Source organism: Cygnus atratus, chromosome 16, assembly GCF_013377495.2.
Source record: "Cygnus atratus isolate AKBS03 ecotype Queensland, Australia chromosome 16, CAtr_DNAZoo_HiC_assembly, whole genome shotgun sequence".
In the NCBI taxonomy this organism is placed as follows: Eukaryota; Metazoa; Chordata; class Aves; order Anseriformes; family Anatidae; genus Cygnus; species Cygnus atratus.
This window is the reverse complement of record NC_066377.1, coordinates 15,700,646-15,723,947: the sequence shown is the minus strand read 5'-3', so window position 1 is coordinate 15,723,947 and position 23,302 is coordinate 15,700,646. Positions and strand designations below refer to the sequence as shown.

The following is a 23,302-nucleotide window of genomic DNA, read 5'->3' as shown; positions in this document are numbered from 1 at the left end:
TGAAGGTGATGCAAGCTGCTGAAAGCTTGCTGTTAAATAGCCCTGTAAGTGCTCTGCTGTTCTGTCAGAGCCTCCTTGTATTAATGTTCCCATGATTAGATAACTGGCCATGCATCTATTTACAAAACAGTATCCAAAATAACTTGTTACTATTGTTTCCTCAGCTGTACAGTGTGTGCTGGTTACAGATAGAGAAATAGAAGAACTAAATGTCTATTGCTGAAAGGGAGGTTGGACTTTTTTCCCATCAATGCTTCAATGCAAATGCGTTGTTGTTGTTTTCAGTCTCAGAATTCAGCCTTGTTGGTATGTAGCTTGTCTGCTATCATCTCCTAGGCGTCTTGTCTTCTGGAAGCCTGGGCCAGTAATAGAAAGTTTTACATTGCTGCCTGAAGCTTGGATTCACTCTTGGTATGAATGTCGAAGACACCAGCCCTAGCAAGTAGGGAATGGTCACTTGTGCAGGAAGGGCTCTCCTGGCTGCTCATTGCATCCCTGTAAATCGGTGAGGACGACTCTTCTGCAGCTGGGTGCTCAGAGCCCCTTGGAGCAGGCAGAGCAGCAGCCCTGTGGGTGGCCACCCACATGAGGGGCTGCCCTGGGACCTGCGTTCTGCTCCCACCGCACATGGGGCTGCTGCTGTGCCCTGTTTCTACGAACATCCCAGCCCCCTGTGGATCCGTGGCCACAGCTGGAGCGAGTGGGAGAGCATCCAGTGCTTTGCCAGGTTTGTGTGAGTGGAAGACAATGGAAACCAGACACTTGAAAACTAAAGGCACTTATTTGGTGTTTCCCCACCTCTTTGCTTGCCACAGGACTATTAATTTCTAAAGCACTTGGTTGTTTTGGCCTTTGAAAGACTATTAAGGAACTTTTCTCTCACTGCAGTATAGTGCTGGAGCTGACAGCAATAGTGGCTTCTTTATACAGGGGGGAAAACAAATTTCTGCAGCATGCACTCTAGGTTTTTAACTTAGGTTGTAATGGGAACAGCTTCAGCATTCCAGTTTTTTAGCTACTTGACAGCACTTCTCTCTCCCCGTGTCATTCTCATGTTGATGGCATGTTCACACTGCATCTGCTGCCTGGCAGGAGCCATGCAGAGGAGGTTCTGGTAGCGTTATTCCATTCTTACCAAGCTTTAGCTAAACCCTGGCTGAGACTCAGAGTAGTTATCTTGTAAGGGACGGAGATCTGGTGTTTAGTTGCTTACTAAGCATCTTTAGTCAACATGTAGTAACTGTCAACTCTTCTGGCAGGGCCTAGATCCAAGAAACCTGACTGATCTCTCTCCCTCTGAAAGTATGGCTTTAGTATGTAAAGCTGAATGTTTTCTTGAAGGTACTTCGCAGGAAAATGTAGGAAGCATTGATTAGTTTGTTTCCCAGTCCAATATTGCAGGCATCAGGACTGACTCTGAGGCACTCAAGTGCATTGTCCCCTTACTGGGGACAGACCGACCGCAGTGTATGTGCTTGGGCTTAGTCCTGGCTCCGCCTGAAGTGGTGACGCAGAGCAGCTCCCTCTGCCTTTGTGGTCATGGTAGTTCCTGCTTGCAAGGACACGAAGTGAAAGCACTTGCTGACCCCAGAGTAGCTGACATGGTATGAGTCTATACTGGGGCTTCCCTTGTAGTAGCTACTCACGTATCAGGGTGCTCAGTGATCACTCTCAGCGAAAGGCAAAGGCTGAGCTGGTGGAAAGCACTTCATCAGAAGATGGGCATTTTGTTCGGAAGAGTCAGCTGCTCTTACTGTGAATTTTGTCCTACAGCCAGTCTTGGTGTTTGATAATTGGCATGAAGAAGGGTGGATGCTTGAATGCAGTGATTCATTCCAATTCAGTAATTGTTCCCGGTCCAAGTGTGGGGAAATGGCCAAGTGGAGAAATAACTCCAGCCTCGGGCAGTCTTTAGAGTGTCTGGGTTAGTTGGGCTTTTCAGAGAAATACAGAGGGGTTTTTTCACTAAGCTGGTAAGTGTGCTCCCCTTGGTGTGGGAGCAAGGTCAGGCCAATGCTCAATGCTTTGACTCCTTGTCCTGGAAAATCCAAATTCATTTTTTCTTCAAAGCCTTTTTCATCCTTGTTGGAGTGAGGAAGTCTCCACAAGGAGCAGTTTTAGTTTGTTCATTCCATTCCACCCTTGCAGGAGGAGTCTTCTTGGCATGTGGACTTTTGAGTAGTCTCTACCTTCATGCTGTAACAGCTGTCTGAATGCTTGGATTTTGGGCAAGGGGAAACTGGGGAGAGATAGGGTTGTGGTTAACAACTGTCTGGCACCTGCTTGCTGAAATCTCTGATCATGTTCTCCAGAAGGGTTGGTAGCACAGCTGCTTGGTAGGATTGTGACTCCGAAGACCCTTGCAAGAAGACTCTGAACTTCCTTTCCAGAACTTCAGGCAGGGTAAGTCCCTGATATGAGAAGCTGGGCTGTTCCTCCTGTAGCTGCTATGTCAGTTGCAGTGTTTGACTTGCATACTGTGTTGTACCAACAGTACAACAGATCCTGCATTTTTGCTGTGGTACCACTTCTTACTGTTGAGGTTTCTCTATACTGGAGAAAAGGCTTGTGTATGTCTGGAGTGAGGGATTTGCAGCTGAAGAAAACACCTCGTGGTGTTTGTGCTGCCTGGTACAGGTGCGGATGTCTGACACAGCCTTATGAAGCTGTTGTATGTGCTAAATGGAAAGCTGAAAATGAATAGGAGAAAGCAACATTTTAAGCTTCTGAGGCTGTTCTGTGCTTCTGAAAAAACTACCATGGAAAGCTTGCTTGTGACATCTGTTTACATCTCTTTTGACTACAGAAAGCCAGAGTAGTGTCTTTCAGCAGGCTTCCCTGGAGGCTTGTCCAGCTTTGGGCAATCAAGTGAATGCTGTTCTTCAGGGTTAGACAGCTGTGGTTGAGCGAGGAGTGGCTTCTTCCAAAAAACATCCCTGGTAAACTGTTTTCTACTGGAATAACTTTAAAACAGGCTGGCTCACGGTCATTCTCATCACTTTCCTCAAGCCACTCTAAATCAGTTCGCTACCTTCTTCCAACCTGGTCAGACTAACCTTTTCTGCCGTGTGTGGTGGAACACATTAGGAAAAGCAAAAGTGCCAGTGCTGGAAGCTCTGCTTGATCTGCTTGTTGGTATTTAGCTTTTACAAGTGGAGTCCTGGGAGCAAGTGTTTTGGAATATCCTACAGAACAACCCAAAGACTCCTGGGAGTCTGAGCTAGATTGTTACTGATGAGGTTATGCAAGTAGAAAGCTGAAAGCTGTGCAGGGAAATTAGTGATCTGTCAATAGCAATAAATCCCATGTGGAAAACAGAGCCCAGGCTGGAATAACCAACAGGGGAGGTGAAGCCCAGAAGTCTTACAGCACATAACTTTCAAGGCAGGAAAATAAGCTGTTACGGCTGAGCAGGTTCCTGACAGCAGCAGGCTATGCTCTAGTGACATACAATGCTTTTCCTTGAGAGTGGAGTTTAATGGTAACCCTCCCTGGAAGGTCAGGGAGTCTTCCATGTACAATACTGAACTCAAGACAGCTGAAGACAAAGGAGTAGGTCCTGAGTCTACCATGGCAGGCAAAATGGCAAGAGAAGCAGCACAGCTAAGACGATGTCTTCCAGTCTTGTTGCCTAGTGACTGATTCTGTGAAATTGATGCAGTAGGAGTCTTCGCCTCTCCTTGTGTTCCTTTTTTAGATAATAGTCTTAAATCTTCAAAGAACCCTTATGGCAGGTTAGAGGACCAGGTTAACATGGTTGTGGGTGAGCAGGTCCTGCACACATGAATCCATGTCTCTTTGATTCCTCAAATAGAATAATCCAGCACTTTCTGGAATTACTCTAGGAACCCCCCTCACTCGAAAGGCTGGGAGAAGGGACCATTGTTAGGGAAGTGTTTGTGGTCTTTAAAATTCCTAGGAAATCGAAGTTGAGGCCTCTGGGTGAGCAGTGTAGGCTAAGTAACTGCGGACATACCCTGTGGTCCCAGTGTACCCCCTGTGTGCATAGCAGTGTGGAAGAAGGGGTATTACAAAGTCAGCTCAGCTTTGTTGTAATGTGGGTTAGTTCATATATGCAGAAACCCCAAGCAATGATAACAGCTATACTTTCAAAAGCTTTCTAATACCTCATCCAAAAGGATTAGAAAGCTGGTATATTTGCTTAATTGCATGCCCTGACTCTCAAGCACTGCTTTTCTTTCTTTAGATCAGACGAGAGTTTTGCACCATTGCCTGCTCTGATTGGTGCAGCAGCTAACTGCTGCCAAATTTAATGCTAACGAAGAAGAGAGGGAGCAACCCGATGATAGGAACCTACTACAGCCTTTTGCATCCATGTTTTTAATCGTATAACTAATGCCATATTAGATTAGGAATTAGAATGTGGAATAGTTTCCTGTAACTTGGAAAGCTCATACTGTCAGCAAACAGAAGTTTCCCAGCAACTTTGACTTTGATTCTCCAGTATTAGCATAATGTTGCCACATCTTGGTTTGTACATACTTAAGGGAGGAAATAGCTTCAATTGAATCTAAATATTAAAACCCGTTGATGATTGCAGCTTTGAAGATGTAAGTCTTGGGTACTTGCTGCCTGAAAACAAATGTCCAAGTGGAAAAAGACCATCCTGATTAACATTTAGATTTTTTCATAGGGTGGGTAAGTGCAGGGAGAAGTATATCTAAGCCTGATGCCTTTCCCCATCTCCATCGCACAGAGACTGTTCTATTGTTGTCTTGTTGTCTGCTGACACATGTGCTTTCCCTGGCCCTGTGGGTACAGGGTGTGGTTTGTTTTTAGCTTACAAAGAATTTCTAGTCATCTGGGTGTGGGGAGCGTTTTTCATAATGTTCTGGCAAAACCACCTCTGCTGCTCTTGGTGGCATCACTGAGTATTTGCTTCACTGAATATTTGCTGCAGCCTAAAACAGCTGGAATCTCATCCTGTGAGAGCAGATGCCAGCAATTCCCTGTTTGGGTAAAAACTGGAACACGGTAAGTACATACTGTGGTGAAAACCTTGAGACTGAATAAAGTAATGGGAGTTTTAATTCTTCTCTTGCCTTGAGGCTTTTTTGCAGCAATGGTGGCAACTTCAAGATATTCTGTCTGAGGTAGGTTGGAGAATTGCTGCTCCTTCTGTTCTTGGGAGTGAAGCAATCTTCTAGGAGCCCTGTTTATACCAGGGGAGTGCTAACAAGAGCTTGGTTGTTGCTGACACCAGTGCAGCCCTGTTGCTGTTATCACAGTATCTGACAAGCTGCTGACTGCCATCAGCACTTTCAGCACCCTCTTGGCCAGCTCTTCTATGAACTGTTTTTAAAAGGCACACTTAAAATAATGGCAACCCATCCACGATGCTTCCAAGACTGTCTGTTGGTGGGACCAAGCCACTATTGCAAAAACTGCACATCTGTAGAAGCAGGAACTTCCTGCAGGACCTCCAGCTCCCTGGCCAGGCTGGCCTTGGTGCAGTTCCACCATACTGCAGTGCATGTTCCCGCAGCTGCCCAAAGACCTGGACCAAAAGTGAGATTGATTACTGGTGGGATTGGAGGATGGTCACTGAGCTGAAAGGGACATACCTGGGGAAGTACTGCAGAATAACGGCACTATTGGTAACGTGGTGGGTGGACAAATTCTTTCTTAGAAGGCAAGAAGTTAGGTTGTTGCACTCTGCAGGCTTTCGAAGTGCAGGCAATAAGCTGCATGTGAGTACAATGTGTCTCCTTTCATGTGAGCGAGTGCTTGAGAATGACTTTGTGCTTTAGAGGTCAGCAAATGCTAAAATAAGTCTGGGCTGTTGTTGTTTGACATGGACAAGAACAGACTTGGGTTATCAAGCAGTCCTGCATGAGTTTCTAGCCATGTGTTCTTTTGACTGGGTGTGACTTTGAGGAAGTGTTAAGATTCCCTGGATTTCTACAGTGACACAAACAAGTTAAAAGCATCTGCAATGCCATCCTCTGAACGAGAGTAGTGTGGCATTGCATAAAGTGAAGTGATGGCAAGCAGGAAGGAGTATTTCATGTGATACATAATTAGCGTGTGGAACCTACCTCTGCAGGATATTCTAGAAACTACTAGCTTGGAGAAAAACTAATAAGAGCTGCTTAATTATACTAGCTTTCCTAAATACCTTAATGCTAATACTCTCAGTGCACTTAGGAGTGGCTGTAGTAGTGGATGAACAGAGGATTCTCAGTCACTTGTTAAAGTAGTGTCTCCTCTAAATGCCTAACCCTGGTTGGTGCAGCTTGCTACTTCATGTGGCATCAGTTGCTTCTGACAGCAATGGAGTAATGTCCCCAGTGGAGAAGGGAAGCAGCCTGCAACACAGTGGCACTGGCTGGTTCATGTATGCACTACGTTCACCTGTATGCTGCCTTTGTCCTTCTGAACAAAAGCTGCCAGCCGAGTGGTGTTGGAACAGGGAGAGGTACAAAGATGGGTCAATGGTCTGTGTGACAGCAATGCTGCAGCAGCCAGCTTGGGCAAGTGCTCCCTTCACAGCCAACATATACAGAGAGGCACTGGTCTTGGGTGTCCTGCATAGTTCGTGCTCTTCATGAGGCCTTTCTAATACATCCAGGGCTGCTGAGCCAAAACTGGCCCAGATACAAGCTTCAGTGTGCGGTCTGCTGTAACAGACTCCTCCGGCCCCTCAGCGAAGGAGTCATTATTTCTAATCACCGCAGTAAGCCTTTAAAAGGAAGGAGGAATGGGGTCTGCAATAAGTGCTGTTCCTGAAAATATTATTTATGGAAAGCAAGACTCCACATGCATCTTAAAACACTTTCTGTCTCCTGCTTAGCAGATCAGTCTAGTCTCTCCAGTCTCTCTGCTGGTGGTGGGAGCACTATGCTGAGCTCTGCGTGTCTGTGCTTCTGCGCTGACCACTGCGTGGTCAAGGTGCAGGTTCTGCTTTGGAGCAGGTAATAATCCTTCATGCTGGGAATGCAAAGTGAGCTTTGTCACCCAGCTGTGTGACAGTCTGCTGTGGGCACAGCTGCATGGAGCAGGAGAAGGAAGTGGACAGTGCTTCAGTGCATCAGTGTTAGCATAAAGGACTGCTCTCCTGTTGTGTCAGCATATCTTAGGGTAGCATATCTCACTTATCTGAAGAGCTTTTGGCTGGTAAGTGGTCACTGAGCTGTGGTCTGCAGGCTACTGAAGTGATCCCAGCATCTCCTGGAGCCCTGCGAGCGGTGGGGTGCTGAGCTGCAGGCCAGCTCTGCCACCCTGGCGGTGCTGGAGGGAGAAGCTGTGACCTGCAGCTGGCAGTGCCCTCCATGGGCTCTGTGAGGTGGCGTGTCCCCATCTGTCACTGACTTTCACCTACATCGGATGTGAGATCTGGCATAGGCTGTGGATAGTCTGTCCTGATGGCAGCTGCCTGATGGGCATGTCTGCCCTCCGGGAATCCTCTGCAGCGTGAACGGCTCAGAGCTAAGCCCTTTCCTGAGGACTTTTGGGAGAGGACTCGCTGCAGTGTGGCTGAGGTATCAGTGGGGCCTGCTGCCTTCTCCAGGGGCAGGGAAAGCAGCACCATGAATTCCCATGGATGTTGCCCTGTGCAGACATATATCGGGGCCCTCCTGGCCACCCTGCTCCCTGGGTCTTGTCTGGCAGCAGCAGAGGACTTGCGTTCTTTCCTCTGCCCACCATGGCTCTCACCTGGGGCAGAGCCACTGTGTTGCTGCTGCAAGGGGAAGGATCCTGTTCACGTGTATATGAGAGGTGGTGAGGGGCTGGGGGGTGGGGGTGACACATTCAAAGCCAAGCTGAGCTTCTGTTGCTGCAAGCTTCCAATGCTTGTAAAAAAAAAAAAAAAAAACCTGCTGTGGGGTTAGGATTGTGCTGGCACCTCCCTAGCTGCTGCTGTCTGCTCTGCTTGTTGAGCTGTGCTGCACAGGTCCTGCACAGCTGGGGACTTGGTTGGGAAGTGGTTGTGCTGTGGTCATGGGGGAAGGCAGCTCTTTGCAAGCCTGCAGGCTTGCCTTTGTAGGTTTGTGGGGTCCAGGCAAGACAGGCAGTGGAAGGAATCGGCTGGTGTCTCCATTGCTGCCCAACCTATGCAGGACAGATGCTTGGTCCACCCCTTTGCTGCTGCCTGGGAGCCTGCTGAGGCTCTGGTGACTTCTCCACAAATTCAGCCAGCACAGCAGGACCCTGGCCCGAGAGGATAGGATTCCTGGTAGAGTTTGTGGGAATATGATGGGTGAGCAGAGCCCAGGAGAGGCAATGGGGACGTGGGGACTGGGCTTCTGGTCCTGCTTGAGCTGGAGTTCTGCCTTTGCCGGCACCATGCTTGTGGCATTTTACTTCCTACTGATGTCTCAAGGCAGGGCAGTGGTTTTTTTTCCAGATTCTTTGTGCTTATTAATGAATTAACAGCTTGGTGGGAGTAAAAAAAAAAAAATGCTCCCTTACAATGCTGCCCTGTGCTATTTGGATTGGAGACCGCCTGACTCCACAGTCCAGATGGAGAGCTTTCTGGATGTGCATCTGTAGAGCAGGGTGGAGTTGTGTATTGCTGCTCTTACTTGCTTCAGAAACCTGTCCTGAAAATTACTCTGGGGAGAAATTACAATGACACTTGTAACACAAATAGAAGCCCCAGTAATAGTTACTGCAGATGGGTTTGGGAGTGTCCGTGGCTGGCGTTCTCTGCAGCATGTGTTGTCCTGACAGTAGTGTAAACTGCTGTAGCAGTCAGTGGCCAAAATCAGTCAGAAGTCCAACTGTGCAAGATCGGGTATTTTTAAACCCCCAGCGTTCCTGGGTGGTGTCATCTGATGCTTCATACCTCTTCTTAAATTTGTGACCTTCCATAAGTGGTTGCCCTTTTTTTGAAAGGGAAGGAAAAAAAAAAACTGTGCCTTCCCAGTGTGGCAGTTCTTGGTGTATGAGTACTTATTGTAACTTCACTGCTTCAGTATTGATGTCAGTTCCTAATAAGAGCATCTCCAAGGTGCTCAGACCTCTGGTACACTGAAAAATCCAAAGCCCCTAAGGCAGAGATCACAGCCCTCTTAGTGTTCCCTTCACTGACTAAACATTTCTGCTTCCCCTGCAAAATACCAGGGACTAGTCACCTAACCAGAAGTCTGTTGAAAATTTATTGCAGTCCTGAGTGGTGACTCGTGCCATCTTGCCTGCCCTCCTTTAGTTGCCTCACCCTGTGCCTGGTGTGCCAGCACAGCTGCTCCTTGCTGTTAACTAATGCCCCTCTTCACCCTGGAGGCATCTCTGTCATGGCTGGGCAGAGAACACAAATGGTTGTACAGAGCATTCTGTGGTGCGTTTCTGGATAGAAGCGGTACCATTAGTCCAGAAATAGGTGGCTGATACTCAAGGAGAGTCCTCTGGTTGTGTACTTGTTGCAGGGGGCACTCTTACTATGACTGTAACACTTGAAAGATGCTCCCTTGAGTTCAGGGTTTTCTTCCTGCAGACATGTCCTGTTCTTTAGCTTCTGCAATATGCAGGAACTGAATGTTATTAGCAATGGACAAACAAATGCAAGGCAGTCCCTTTTATCTTAACAGGCAGCAAACAAACACCTGTCAGAAATGCTATCCAGTCAGCTTAGCGCTAGAGATTTGCAAGAATGCTGTGACCAAGGTGGGTACTGAACCAGAGCAACAGGTGCCAAGTCTCCGCAATGTTTGTGCTTGCTTGGCCAGCAAGTGTTGTTCCAGTTAGGAAGCAGAGACCTATTTGTGTGGGTCTGACTTTAATACTGTAGCTCTAGCAAATGTGGCAGTGTTTGCTGCTTAGTGGTGAGGAGACAACTGTGTTAGCTTCTTTGGCTGACCTGTGGTTGGGTTCTAAGGAAGTAGGTATTTCTCATGCCTTAAAGCTAAAAAGTTTTTTTTTTTTCTGCAAAAAAAGCCAGGTAGCAGAAATTTAGTCTAGAAGCCTGTTACAGGCCCCTGGCAGCAGTGAGCTGGGATATGCATGAGGTGTGTCCATGGTATGATGGTGAGTGCTGCTGGAGGAAAGCACTCTGTGTGGGAAGAACGGCCCTGTTAGGGCACATCCATCTGATGCATGTTCATCTCACTGGTGAGGTAAGGCGTGTGTAAGTGGAAATAGCCAGTTTCTGTAGCTATTTGGGTCAGGAAAAGTGACTTGGGCACAAACTGAACTGAGGTCTGGTTGTCTTCCAGAGCTGCTGCTGGTAACAGCTGCTGCGTGATGGAGCAGGGAGCTGGGGTGTGACCTCAAGCTGATTGCTCCTCAGGATGAGGTGTGAGAGATGAGCCTGCTTCCCTTCACCTCTCTTTGATCTCAGCTGCAGATCCAGCTTCCCTTGCTGTGGCCTCTTTGGTTGTGTTCCCTGATGTTGCAGTAATGTTGCATCTGGCTGGGTGTCCCAGCAGTGCTGGTGCTCTGTTCTGGGGCTGGCTTGAGGGGGTGCCCACTGCCTGGGAAGAGATGGGGCAGTGCACACCAGCCCCAGACCTCACTGCATCTGTCCTGGAAGTAAGTGTGGTGGTGTATGTGGTGGTGGAAGAAGCAATGGTATGCAGGCAATGGTGTGGTGGTGGCCACTTTGCCCTGGCTGCAGTTCAGATGCATGCAAGCACTCTGTGGGGTTTGGTGCTCTATCTGCAGAGCTGTGTCATGGCCAAGGCCTGAGGATGAGGGAGGTGACGGGGGGGAGGAATGTGAGCTTGGGTTTCTCTAACCTCCTCCAGAAGTACTTGCAGCATTCTGGGTATGTGCAGCAGGAGTTGGGCTGTTGTGTGCATGGACTTAAGCAGGGGCTATAACGCGTGCCTGGTGGTGCGTCCTCCCAAATGTCTGCATACAGCTCCTGATGGTCACTGAGCACCACCTGGTGCACATGCTGTCATCTGACTTGAGACCACAGCCAGGGTTGTTATCTGCATGATTACACAGTGACAGCAGCTACATCAAGAAGAGCTGGGGGGAGCTGGTTGGGTGCTGAAGGAGTTGCTCCTGATGATCTGAGAGCTTCCGAAGGACCCGGGCTGGTCACGCTGCAGGTCCTGGGGGGCACATTCGGCTTCTGTGGAAGCAGCGCACACCTTGGGCTGTAGCATGGGCAGGCAGTGCTCTGGCAGCACAGCCGTGGATGTAGCGGCTGGTGGGGAGCCTGAGCAAGAGCTCTGCTTCCCACACCACTCCTCTGGCTTGGTCACTGTCAGCTGCTTGTTTCCTTATTTTATTCTATGTAGTGTGGAGATAAGATTTTCTTTTTTCAAAGATTGCTACTGCTAAAATGGGCAAATGGGAAACACTGAAGGAGTATGTATTTACAGCCTTTCCACAAACAATGTATTTAAACAAATATAGTCACTTAAGTTTGCTTTCCAGGAGTGTGGCTTTGTTTAACCAGTGTAAGCCTTCTGTGAAGATGGTCACTTGTTCATTGCAGGAAATGGGAATCGTCATGTGAAGATGCCCATCCTGTCTAGATGGAGATATTTTCCTGTTGACTAATAAAGGTACCTAGATTTCTCTTCATGCCTTAACCAATCTAAGTATCTTCATCAATTGGCAAATCTTCACCATCAATGAGTATAACCCACCTGTCTCAATGGGGGAAATGTTTTGTGGCCCATAACCTGGTGGGGTGGATGGAGAGGGCTTTAACCTAGGATTGAGGGAGGAGGGGTATACCCTTAGGAACACTGAGGTGTTAGGCCAAGGGATTGGGTGGCACCATCTGAGGTAGGAAGGCTAATGGAGCATCTGTGCTGCGCTGGGGAGTGGTGAGGGTTCAGGAGCACATCTGAAATGCTTGTGTATCGATGCCTGCAGTATGAGAACAGATGTGATGAACTGGAAGTTCTGGTCCTCTCCCAGAGTTATGATATCACTGGTATTAGTGGGACTTCGTGGGGTGAGCCCCGTGGCTGGAGTGCTGCTGGCTGTTCAGGAGGGACAGGCAGGGCAGGCAGGGTGGTGTTGGGCTGTGTGTAAGGGAGAGATGAGACTACACAGCCCTTGCTGTTAGGGATGATGCAGTAGAGACCCTCTGGGTGGGGAATAAAGGGGAGAGAGCACAGCAGATGTGGGTGTCTACTACTGACCACCCACCCAGGGCAGCGACATGGATGAGCTATTCTGTAGGAAATCTCCAGATCAGTTGCCCTTGTCCTTATAGGAAATTTCACCTTCCTAGACAAACTGGGAATATAATATTGCTGTGACCAGCAAGCCTGGCATGTTCCTAAAGCATGCTGAAGAAAACTTCTTGCCACAAGTAGGAAAGGAGTCCTCCTGCGCCTGTTTGAGAATAGAGAAGGGCTTGTGGGAGTGTGACAGTAGGTGGCTGTCTTGCCCAGAGTGTTCATGAAATACTTGAATTCAAAATTCTTGGTATAATGAGAGAGGTCAGTGGAGTTGCCACCCAGGATTTTTAAGAGAGCAAACTTTGAGCTACTCAGAGAGCTAGTTGTGTGTCCCCTGAGAATCAGCTCTAGGGGGTTTGGGGTCCATTGGTCACTGGTCAATTTTCAAGAGCCACCTTCTAAAAGCCCAGGAGCAGGCAATCCCCCTGTGTCACAAGTCAAGCAAGCAGGGCAGAAGACTTGCCTGGCTGAACAGGCAGCTCCAGGAACTTGAGCAGAAAAGGAAAACGTGACCTCTGGAAGGAAGGTCTGGCTTCACAGGGAGAGCACAGAGCTGCAGTTTGCTTCTGCTGGAACAAAACAAGAAAAAAACAAAGCTCATCTTGAATTAAATCTGGCCACTGTGGTGTCAGAATTAAAAAAAAAAAAAAAAAAAAGGGCTCTTTCAATAATGTCAACAGCAAGAGGAGGCTTAGGGGAAACCTTGGACTGATACTTGATGAAGATGGTCACCCAACAAGTAGGGATGAGGAAAGGGAGGCATTTAATGCCTTTTTTCCTCAGTTTTTAATATTAATATTAGTGACAGATCCCAGGGTGCCTGGTCTCCAAAGCTGGAGGACCGTGACTGGGGGAGCAGTGACTTTCCATCTATGGTCACAGAACGTGTAAGGGAACAGTTGTATCAGATCAACATTCATAAGTCTATGGGATTCTCCCCAGAGTACTGAGGGAGTTAGCAGATGTTAGAGCCTTTCAACAATTTACCAAAGGTTGTGGGAGTCTGGGGGCATCCCTGCTGACTGGCAGCTGGCTGATGTTATACCCAGTGACAAGAAGGGCAGGAGGGAAGACCGAGGAAGCAACAGACCTCAGTCTAACTGGAGTCCCTGGGAAAGTTGTGGAGAAGATCGTCCTGGGGGATATTGAAAAGCACTTAAAGAACAAAGCTGTTATCAGGCATGGTCAAGAGGGGGTCATCAAAGGAAAGTCCTGTCTTAGTAATTTGGTCTCCTATGATAAGGTCACCTGCTTGGTGGATGAAGGGAAGGTGGTGGATGTGGTTTTTCTGGATTTTAGTAAGGCCTTTGATAGTGTCACAGCATCCTTCTGTCCAGCTGTGACACTGCGCTGGGTGATGAACTGTCTCGATGGTAGAGCTCACAGGGCCCTAGTGAACGGGGCTGCATCTGGCTGGTGGCCGATCACCAGCGGCGTTCCCCGGGGCTCATTTCTAGGGCCAGGCCTGTTCAACATCTTTATCAGCGATCTGCCGGCAGGAGTGGGACGGTCCTCAGCAAGTCTGCCGATGGCACTGAACTGGGAGGTGCTGCTGACTCCCTGCAGAGGCCTCGCAGGGGGATCTGGAGAGATGGGAGCATTGGGCAGTCAACAAAGGGAAAGGCCGGGTGCTGCCCCTGGGACGGAGCAGTGCCGGACACGGGCACAGCCTGGGAGACGCGTGGCTGGAGAGCAGCTCAGCTGGATGGGGCCTGGGGGTGCTGGGGACAGCAGCTCAGCACGAGCCAGCAGCGAGCCCTGGCAGCCAAGGGGGAGAAAAAAATGCATTTTGGGGTGCATTAAACACAGCCCAGCCAGCCGGTCAAATGAGGCGATTGTCCCTCTGTTTTCTGCTGGTGGGGCCTCGCCTGGAATACTGTGTGCAGCTCTGGGCCCCACAGTACGAAAAAGATGTTAAGGTCCTTGAAAGAGGAGGGCAACAAAGCTGGAAAAGGGGCTGGAAGGCCTGTCCTGTGAGGAGAGGCTGAGGGCACCTGGGTGGTCCAGTGTGGAGGAAAGGAGGCCAAGAGGCGACCTCGCTGCTCTCTGCGGCTTCCCGAGGAGGTGCTGGTCTCTGTCCCCTGGGGACCGATAGGCAGGATGTGCGGGAAGGGCACAAAGCTGTGCCGGGGGGGGGTCAGACCGGGCATCGGGAAAATGTTCTGGACTGTGAAGGTGGCCAAAGGTTGGAAGAGGCTTTCTAGCAAGGTGGTTGATGCCCCACGCCTGTCAGTGTTCAAGAGGCTGTTTGGGCAATGCCCTCGTTGCTATGCTTTAACTTTTGGGTAGCCCTGAAGAGGTCAGAGTTGGACTAGATGATCTTTGAAGGCCCCTTCCACATGAGCTGTTCTGAAACAGACCAGCTTCTGGTCAGCTTCTATAGTCCAAATACAGTTTCAGGTAGGCCTGTGTGCTGTGGCCACTGTCTCAAGGGCTAGAAAGACTTTGCTTAAGCACAAGAATAAGGTCTGAAGAGATTGCTGTGAACCATAAAATCAATAAAAATCTGTATTGTGTTAAGTAGCAATTGTTAGTGGGAATCATTTTTACTTGGACTTTCTACAAATAAAACATCCTGCAGTTCATTATAGTTTTAGCTTTGAAGTATTGTGCAAGTTCATGAAAGTAGAGGTCAGAGTGTTTGGAATGTGACCGTTCTGGTCCAATTTGCTATTGAAAACTGCCTCTAAATGTATGTACTCCTTAGAGAAGTCCAGACACATGTGACTAAAACCTATGGGCTTAATGCAACTGAGGCTTCTTGTTTGCTGTAGTATTATTAAGATGTTTCATTTAAAAGGCAAATGAACTTGTAGTGGGAGAGATTATTTGGGAACACACTGCTTCAGGCATGGGGAAATGAGGTCATTTCTTCAGATCTTCCCATGGAGAAAGGGGATGATGCATAGGGCAGGAAAGTGATAGCAATCTGAGCCCTGCTACTACAATTGAGGGAGATCTAACTTGTCCTCACAACTGATTGTGGCTTGCAGCTTTTGAGATGATTTAATAAAAATGAGGATGGCTTGAATGGGTCTTCAAAGCCATGGAAACAATTAGAAATACCACCTGGTTGTATTGAATCAGCAATAGCAACAAAAGAACTGCACTTCATGCCAGACACACACTTGACAGCAATTTCAATGTTTAAATCTAAAACCAAATACCTTGGCAGTGCTGCAGGTACTAAGCAGGTAAGCACTGCCTTGTGGTATTTAAACAGGGGCCTCTTAAAGCAGTGCTGGATTTAATATTCTTTTATGATTCCTGTGCATTAGTCTTTCAAGATGCAGTTTCCTGATTTTCCAGGAGAAGGAGAGGATCATGGCATGCTCAACTGTTTTTGAGGGTCAGGAATGCTCGTCCAGGCTCTGAAAGTGCATCTCTTCTGCCTGAGGCAAAGTCAGTGGGTATTGCCCAAGCCCCCAAGAGCAGCAGGTAATGTCGTGGGGAAAATGCTAACTTTCAGACATGACGCTTTCTAAAAATAACTACACAAGGAAGACTATAAAAAGACAGTGCTCCCCCAACAGATCAATCATTCACATCAGCTGTGAATTCAAACAACTTACTCAAGCCTTAGGAGATCCTATGGGCAGGATATTTAACTGGAAGCTTAAGCAAAACTTCAACATTTCTTGTTCTTCTGTGCCTTTTTGTGATGTGGGCTAATGTTCACAAGCAAATTTAGCTGATGGTGCTGTACGCAATGGGCAAACAGCAGAGTAAGATGTATACCTGACCAACTGCCTGTGTGGATTGCAGCTCCACATTACGTCACAAACAAATCTCTGGTGGGTTTTTAAATACCATGGGTTATGACTTCCAGCAGCTCAAGAACTGATAGCTGGTGGGATTGACCTCTAGTAGTCCATGAGGGCATGCTGCCTGCTCTTGGTGCAGTAGTATCTCCCTTACAGAAACAGCAGGTTGCACTTGGTTTCCTCACAGCATCCTTTTGGCTTATCTCCTCTTCGCATGGATTGAAGAAATGTTGAAACGTGGTTCAGGGTTGCATTGAAGGAGAAGGGAGCTGTTTTAGATGTTTACCCAACTTTGGCTTTTGGAACCCATTTTAGCTAAGGTGTAGTTTCTGGGTTTGCAATCAAAAGTCTGTGCTTTAGGGTTGCAGAGGGCTTCAGTGGGATTTATTTCCAACTGTCCTCATCAAGGCATTCTTAGGAAGATCAGGAGACTTGAAGAACTGTGTTCCTTTTATTTGCATGAGCTCTTAAGAGCCATAAACTCCTGTAGGTCACATAATCAATTCCGACTACGCTTACATTAACGGGCATTTTGCTGGTATGATGGGATTCCCTTCTAACAAAATCTGTGCCCTTCAGCTGGCCAGGACAGTGCGAAACCATACCCTGGAACAAAAGAAGTAGCTTCTTTGCTCCACATATGTAGCACCACAAACAGTGTTCTTACTGCCTGTAGGTAGATGGAAGGCTGAATTTATATTACTGACCCTGGACACCACCAATCTTCCTCAGGAAACTCTACTGCTGCCTTCTGTCTGATGTGCTACCCTCCCCTTGTTTTTCCTAGCTGCAGTATTCAATACCAGATAATTGATTGACTTTCCTAATTGTTACAGTTACATACAGTCCTGTGGGCATAAACAGCAGCTGGGAAACTCAAGCTGTGCTACTTTGTAAGCATGGCAGCAAACCACCACACCACTCCCGTGGGTTCTGCCCCAGGCCTGATGGTGTCACAGAGGCTCGCTGTTGGGTGACACGGGGCGCGCTGGGGCCGACTGCCATGTTCAGAACGGCAAGGCCACATCAGGTGGGTATTTTTAATTGGAGGGTCATGCAGGCAGGCTTTCTCCTCTTCCCCTTGGGGTGGTTTTTGCTTGTCTTAGATAGTAGCTGCGCTGCTACAGCCTCCTGGTACAGTCGCATGTGGCAGCATGAGCTTCCTGCGTTTTGGTGGCATAGAGTCACAGAATGGTTTGGGTTGGAAATGACCTCAAAGACCATCCAGTACCAACCCCACTGCCATAGGGACGCCACCCACTAGATCAGGTTGCTCAGGGCCTCATCCAGCCTGGTCTTGAACACCTCCAGGGATGGGGCATCCACAACCTCTCTGGGCAGCCTGTGCCAGTGCCTCACCACCCTCTGAGTGAAGAACTTCTTCCTAACATCCAATCTAAATCTCCCCTCTTTCAGTTTAAAACCATTCCCCCTTGTCCTATCATTATCTACACGAGTAGAGTCCTGCTCCATCCTTTTTATAAGAACCCTTTAAGTACTGAAAGGTCACAGTGAGGTCACCCTGGAGCCTTTTCTTCTCCAGGCTGAACAGCCCCAGCTCTCACAGCCTTTCTCTGTAGGAGAGGTGCTCCAGCCCTATGATCATCTTAGTGGCCTGCCTCTGGACCGGCTCTAATAGCCCCACGACCTTCTTGTGCTGGGGGCCTCAGACCTGGACGCAGGGCTCCAGGTGGGGCCTCACCAGGGCAGAGCAGAGGGGCACAATCACCTCCCTCCCCTGCCACCACCCCTCTGGTGATGCAGCCCAGGATGCAGTTGGCCTTCTGGGCTGCAGGCACACACTGCTGGCTCATGTCAAGCTTCTCATCTGCCAGAACCCCCAAATCCCTCTCTGCAGGGAGGAGTAGCCTGCTTTAAAAAGGGGCTTTTCCTGTTGCGTTGTTCTGGCTGATCCTGTATTGCTGGGATGAGATGTACAGATTGGACATGAGACTGGCCCAGAAATTGATCTAACTATTCAAGACGGTGCTCTTCTGGCAGCTAGCCCTGGCAAAGTGACGGTGTGGGTGCTCTTTACCCATGGGATGCTCGATGGCTTCTGTTTCTGTGCTCTGGAGAGCTGGCCGGGCTCCACCTACCTGACTCCACTCCAGCAGCAGCCACCATCATTGCTGTGCTCCAGCAGCCAGCCGTGAGCTCAGCGCCTGAGCAGACACATGCACAGGCTGCTCTCGCACTCCCTAGCGCATGTCTGGAGTTGAACTTTCTTCCTCCACTTGCCAGAGCAGTCATCAGAGTCATCCCGCGTGAGCAGGTGTATGTGCAGATGAGCTATTTCACCACGCACCCAAGAGGCCATTCAGGTGTACAGCTGGGGAGGAATGCTCTCCTGGCCATGCTGACATGAGTGCTTCACCAGTCTAGCCTGGTGGCTACATAGGCGTAGCCAAGACTTGTCCTGAAAGGGTAGAGCAGGCAAGCATCTGTAACAGTCAAGTTTTAACTTGACCGGATCTACAGCATCCAAAGGAGGTGTTGGGATGTCCAGCAGGGATCATGGGGAAGAGGGGGCAGGCATGCAGTAGTTGGTGCTCTAGCGTCTCCCTGCCTCTTGCTGAGCTGGCGATTCATACGTACGACAAACGAGATGCAGAAAAGCAGTGCTGTGGGCAGAGGTCAGCTCTGTGCTGCGGTTCAGCCTGTACAAGTGGTGCCGTCTGATCTAGGGTTTCTGCTGAACTGAGCGTCCCAGTGGTGAGACCGATTGGCTTGGAGATACTGAACAGTTCTGACCTAGTGTTGCTCGAGCATCTGCAGCAAGTCCCGCTGCTGCCCTAATGTATGAGTTTGCACCCTGCTGAGGAAGGGGGTGGCGTAGGACTGGTGAGTGGGAAGGGAATGCCGGTACCGCTGTAGTCATCAGTTAGCGGTGACCGTGCAGTGCAGGGGCACACTGTTTACATGACTGAACGATTGGCTGGAAGATGCATGTAGCTGTGTTTTGGCACGTAAATTTAACAAGTTGCAGCATTTGTATCTGACCTTCTAGGAAATGACTGTGGGTGGTTTTCAAAGTGCATAAGAAGTTCCTGTCCTGGCTGGACGCACAGCAGCTGTGGGCTCAGGCTGCCCTGAGCAGTTTATATGGCTTGTGCCAACACAAGGAATAGTACCAGGAAGAGGTCAAGCTGAATTGTCCTGGTTATATTTCAGCTGCATGGCTCCCTATTGCATGGCCCACAAGGCTGCAAGAGGGACTCGCGTCAGAAGGTGGTGTAGGGGCTGGGACGAGCAGTTAGGAGAGGTTCTGCTCTTGTGGCTATCAGGACACTGCTCAATTTGTTCTGGACTTCTGTGTATTAAGGGCAGGAGGGAACAGGTATTAGCTTTGTCTTTCTGAGTTCCTGTTTAGATTCACGCTGAAAGGCAGCCTGCTTGGCAGCCTCACAGGCTCCATAGTTCTCCTGTAGCAGCAGGACCATTACAGGGCTTGTCAGCATCTTCAGGCATATAAATACTTCTGGAAACATAAATCTCCTCCTCCTTCTCTGTAACCCCTTCCTTTTAGCTCCCTTTGGAATGGAACGTGTAGCTATTAATTTGGTAGGTATGGGGATATGCAACAAGTCAGCAATGCACAATGTGTAGCTGTGCAGTCTCCCTGCAGAGGATATGGCTGTGCTACTGGGGGTGCTTGGGACTGGCTCTGACCCCATCAGAGACAGAGGCAGGCCCTGGGACACCCTGCAAGTGCTTACAGCAGAAGTTGACTACACAGGGACCTTTCTGGGGAGAAAAAGGAGGAGTCGGGAGGCTCAGGTCACCTGAAACATCACTTCCCACACCTGTATGCAATTCTAATCGGGGTCATTCGTTGCTTCTCATTTATTAGTGCTGAAACTACTCAAGAAGCAGAGAGCACCCTGTGGTGGGCTGAGCCAGAATTGTTCATGGCTGTGTCCAATTGCCCTAAAAAATATCTGACAAATGTGCTATTGTGAGCTCCCTGGGGCATGCAGGCAGTGCAGTTTGTTGGAAGGTGATGTTGGGAAGCAGCAGGACCTGCCCTCACAGTCCCCAGGTGGATGGAGGACTCCTGACCTGCTTCTGATCCGGAACTTGATTTATTAATGTGCCAGTGGCTACTTTGAGGGTAGAAATGATGAAATTGTCGTCAGTATTGTATAATGACAGCGATCTGTGAGGTATCTCTATCTGTGCATCCCTCACTATATCAGCAGATTTAGGGTTAAGGGTTATGGGGAGGTTACGTATGTTATGTATGTATGCTGGGGCTTCTAATTTGGGGTGTAAAGCTTAACTGATATGGATTGGTGCAAGGAACCCAAGGGAAATGACAGCTCCTGCAGTCCTCAGGTCCGTACCAGGAGAACATGTAGTAATTGGATTGGGGTTTGTACAGCCCATCTGTATTGCTGCGGGACGTATGGACCGGTGCTGGTTCCTGTTGGTCAAGGGCTAGGAGGGAGGTGCGTGAAGTGGTGGGAGGCATGGGAGGTCAGTTTGAAGGGCAGGGCCCCTGTGGCGGGGTTACCCTGCGACCTAAGCAGCTCTGGTCCTACTGTTCCCTCCATGGACTCGGCACACCACAGCCACACAGACCTAGCAGCCCCTTAGAGGGCTCCTGGGGGGTGAATCGATGGCTGGGATTGCCGTGCAAGGAGAAAGGATGATGTGGGCCTTTGTCATTATTAAGAGGAAGATTGTTAGCTTATTTGACAAGCTGCTCAGCCCACAAAGGGGCTCGGAGGCAATGGCAGGAGGGGGAGCCCACATAAGACCCTGCTGGGCTACTGCCAGGCTCACCCCAGGGGCCACCAGCCCATCACAGCTCTATCCGTGTGAGCTCGAGTGTAGGGGCACACAACAGCGGGAGGGAACCCAAAGCAAGGTCTCCTGGGGACGGAGCTCTCCCAGGGCTGTCCCAGAAGAGCCACCAGCCTGGTGGCCAGGCACAGCACCCGTCACCATGAGCTCTCCGGGTCTCGTGGGCTAAGGGAATCGCTGCCACAGGGTGCGACACGTTCTGGGGGCACAGAGGAAAAGCGGTTTGGAATGACATAGGACTTGCTAGACCAAAGGTGGGATAAGGGCAGGGATTTAGGAGATCTGATCAAGAGTGGGGAAATAGAGGGGTAAAGGGATAAAAGAGGGCAGCTGCACGTGGCTAGTCATCTGCTCAGTGTGCTTGCCTGGCTGTGCCTTGCCCTGGCCAGCACAACCCGTGCTGTCTCCATATCAAAGTCTTCCCTACCCTGCCCCGGATGAGGGCCCTGCTCTGTGCTTGCAGCAGCTGGGGCTGCGGGGGTGCTGCTCACAGGGTCCTCGTGTCCCCAGGGCAGTGACCAGAGCAGTGCAGGTGTGTGTGCTCGCTGGGAAAGGCCAAGCCAGGTGAGCCAGGGAGTAGGTGACGAAGCCTGGGAACAAGGGGGTGAGGCGGCCCTGGGGCGAGAGCACCCGGTCCTGTGTACGTGTGATGGCCTGTACCGCGACTGGGCTGTTACTTCAGCCTCAGGCTCATGTCCGGACATCGGGGACTGGGATCCAGAGGCCAGCTAGTGGGCAGATGAAGTGAGCCCAGCTGCTGGAGGGGCCACCTTGATGAAGCCATTGCTGCTGTCACTTGTTTGTTTAGTTGCTCTCGTCTGATGTGTGGCTGGCCATGTATGTGTATATATATATATGCAGTCGATGTGTTTTCTGTGTGTGTTCCTCCTGGGAACACATCTTCAGCCTCATTGCTGGTTGGACCTGGGAATGTGGAGCAGCACTGCCTGGCCTGTCTCAGGCTGTTAGATCCAGCACGATGTATTTTGCTGTAAATGCATAGCAGATAAGTTTTTAAGGTACTTCACAAACGTTCATTCCTACCATCAACATCTAATAAACTTTATGGCTTCTTTCCATTTTTATAGGAAAAACCACCACCCTGATCCAGACTCTGAAATTTGTCAACTGATGGGACAAAGAGCTGAGACACTTGGCTGTACTAGGACACTAAAACATAGGGCTTAGCCGAACAGAATTCCCCCACCGTGGAGGCTTGTACTTGCTAAACCTTGTAGCATCCTTGGGAGGCTTCTCTGTACCTCTTCTCTGCTTCTAGCCTTTCACCCATCATGGAATTTCTTTTGACTTCTTTTGCAAGCTAGCTCTGGCTCTGCCTTTTGCTTCCCAGTATGCTTTGGTTTGGGTTACCCAGTGTGAGTTGCTGGCTGTAGGCTGTTTCTGCATTTCTGCCTCCAGCTTCTAGTTGGAGACTCTTCTTGGATGTCGTGACTGACCTGCTTTTTCTTTCTCTTTTACTGTGTTTCTCCCTCTCTCTCTCTCTCTCTCTCTCTCCAATCTGTCTCTTGCATTCTCCGTTCTTCCCACCTCCGTCCCTGCAGGTTCATCATGCCTAGTGGCATATAAAAAGACTCCACCTCCTGTCCCACCTCGGACCACATCAAAGCCGTTCATCTCTGTCACTGTGCAGAGCAGCACTGAATCGGCGCAGGACACCTACCTGGACAGCCAGGACCACAAGAGCGAGGTGACCAGCCAGTCAGGGCTGAGCAATTCTTCAGACAGCTTGGACAGCACCAGGACACCCAGCGTGACACGGGGCAGTGTCGTGACTCCAGCAAGAGACACTCCAGAATTACCACAGAAAAATGCAACCTTGAAAAGTGACAAAGGGACTCTGACTAGCGAAGAGCCTAAAGTGGAAAACGTCCCCAAGAGAAAGCTGTCGTCTATAGGAATACAAGTACGGAATAGTTTGTTTTCCTTTGTGTCCTAAGGAATGTACTTAGCCCATCCATTTAGCGTGTGCATTTTGTGTGACCAGGTGTGCATCTGAACTCACTTAGAATAGCAAGAGAATAGCTTGTCAGACTAACTTCCCATGCTCCCGGGGTGAAATACAGTAGAAGGTGTTCATAGCAGACCAGAAAGGAATAAATTATTTTAGTACAAAATTAAAACATTTCATAAAGCAGTGGGACCCTGTTAACCCAGTCTCTCTCTAAAGAGGCCTTTCGCTGCTAGTACACCTGCACTGATCCTGTGCTCTGTACTTGTATTACATAGCGTCAGTCTGCTCCTTGTCCCTCATGGTTCTTGGGACAACTTTCTTCTGAGTGGTGGGCTCTTCTACTTGCTGTCTGTGTGGTGTGGGCTGCTGCAGTGTGAGTTGGTCCCAGGGCTGTAGGCAGGCCGGGAGCACTTCCTTGGTGGCTGGCTGTGCCAGTGGGTTGCTACTGCTCCTGCTGGAAGCATTTAACTCTGTGGAAATTGATGGTAATGAGCTGTAGGTTATACAGTCAAATGAGATCCCATTGAGTAGCATAAACCCATGCTTTTATTCAGCAAAGGTTATCATCTGCAACTGCCAACCTTTTCTTGAGAACAGATTTCCCAGGTACAGATGGCTGGTCCCTGCAAGCAGTGGTTCTGTCCCAA

The 23,302-nt window shown here is 49.3% G+C and overlaps 1 protein-coding gene across 9 annotated transcripts in view; it reads left to right on the top strand.

Annotated features, from left to right (window-relative positions):
- Positions 1-23,302, top strand: part of DLGAP4 (DLG associated protein 4) — a 75,494-nt gene that overhangs the window by 44,916 nt on the left and 7,276 nt on the right. For 6 of the 9 annotated variants that reach the window (XM_035548175.2, XM_035548174.2, XM_035548172.2 and 3 more), the window contains one exon: positions 22,246-22,607. In XM_035548175.2, the coding sequence (XP_035404068.1) occupies positions 22,246-22,607 (362 nt within the window). Of the gene's footprint in view, positions 1-11,410; positions 11,481-21,771; positions 22,608-23,302 lie in introns of those variants that run through there. The other 3 variants (XM_035548177.2, XM_050713967.1, XM_050713968.1) reach the window with 2 other exon arrangements.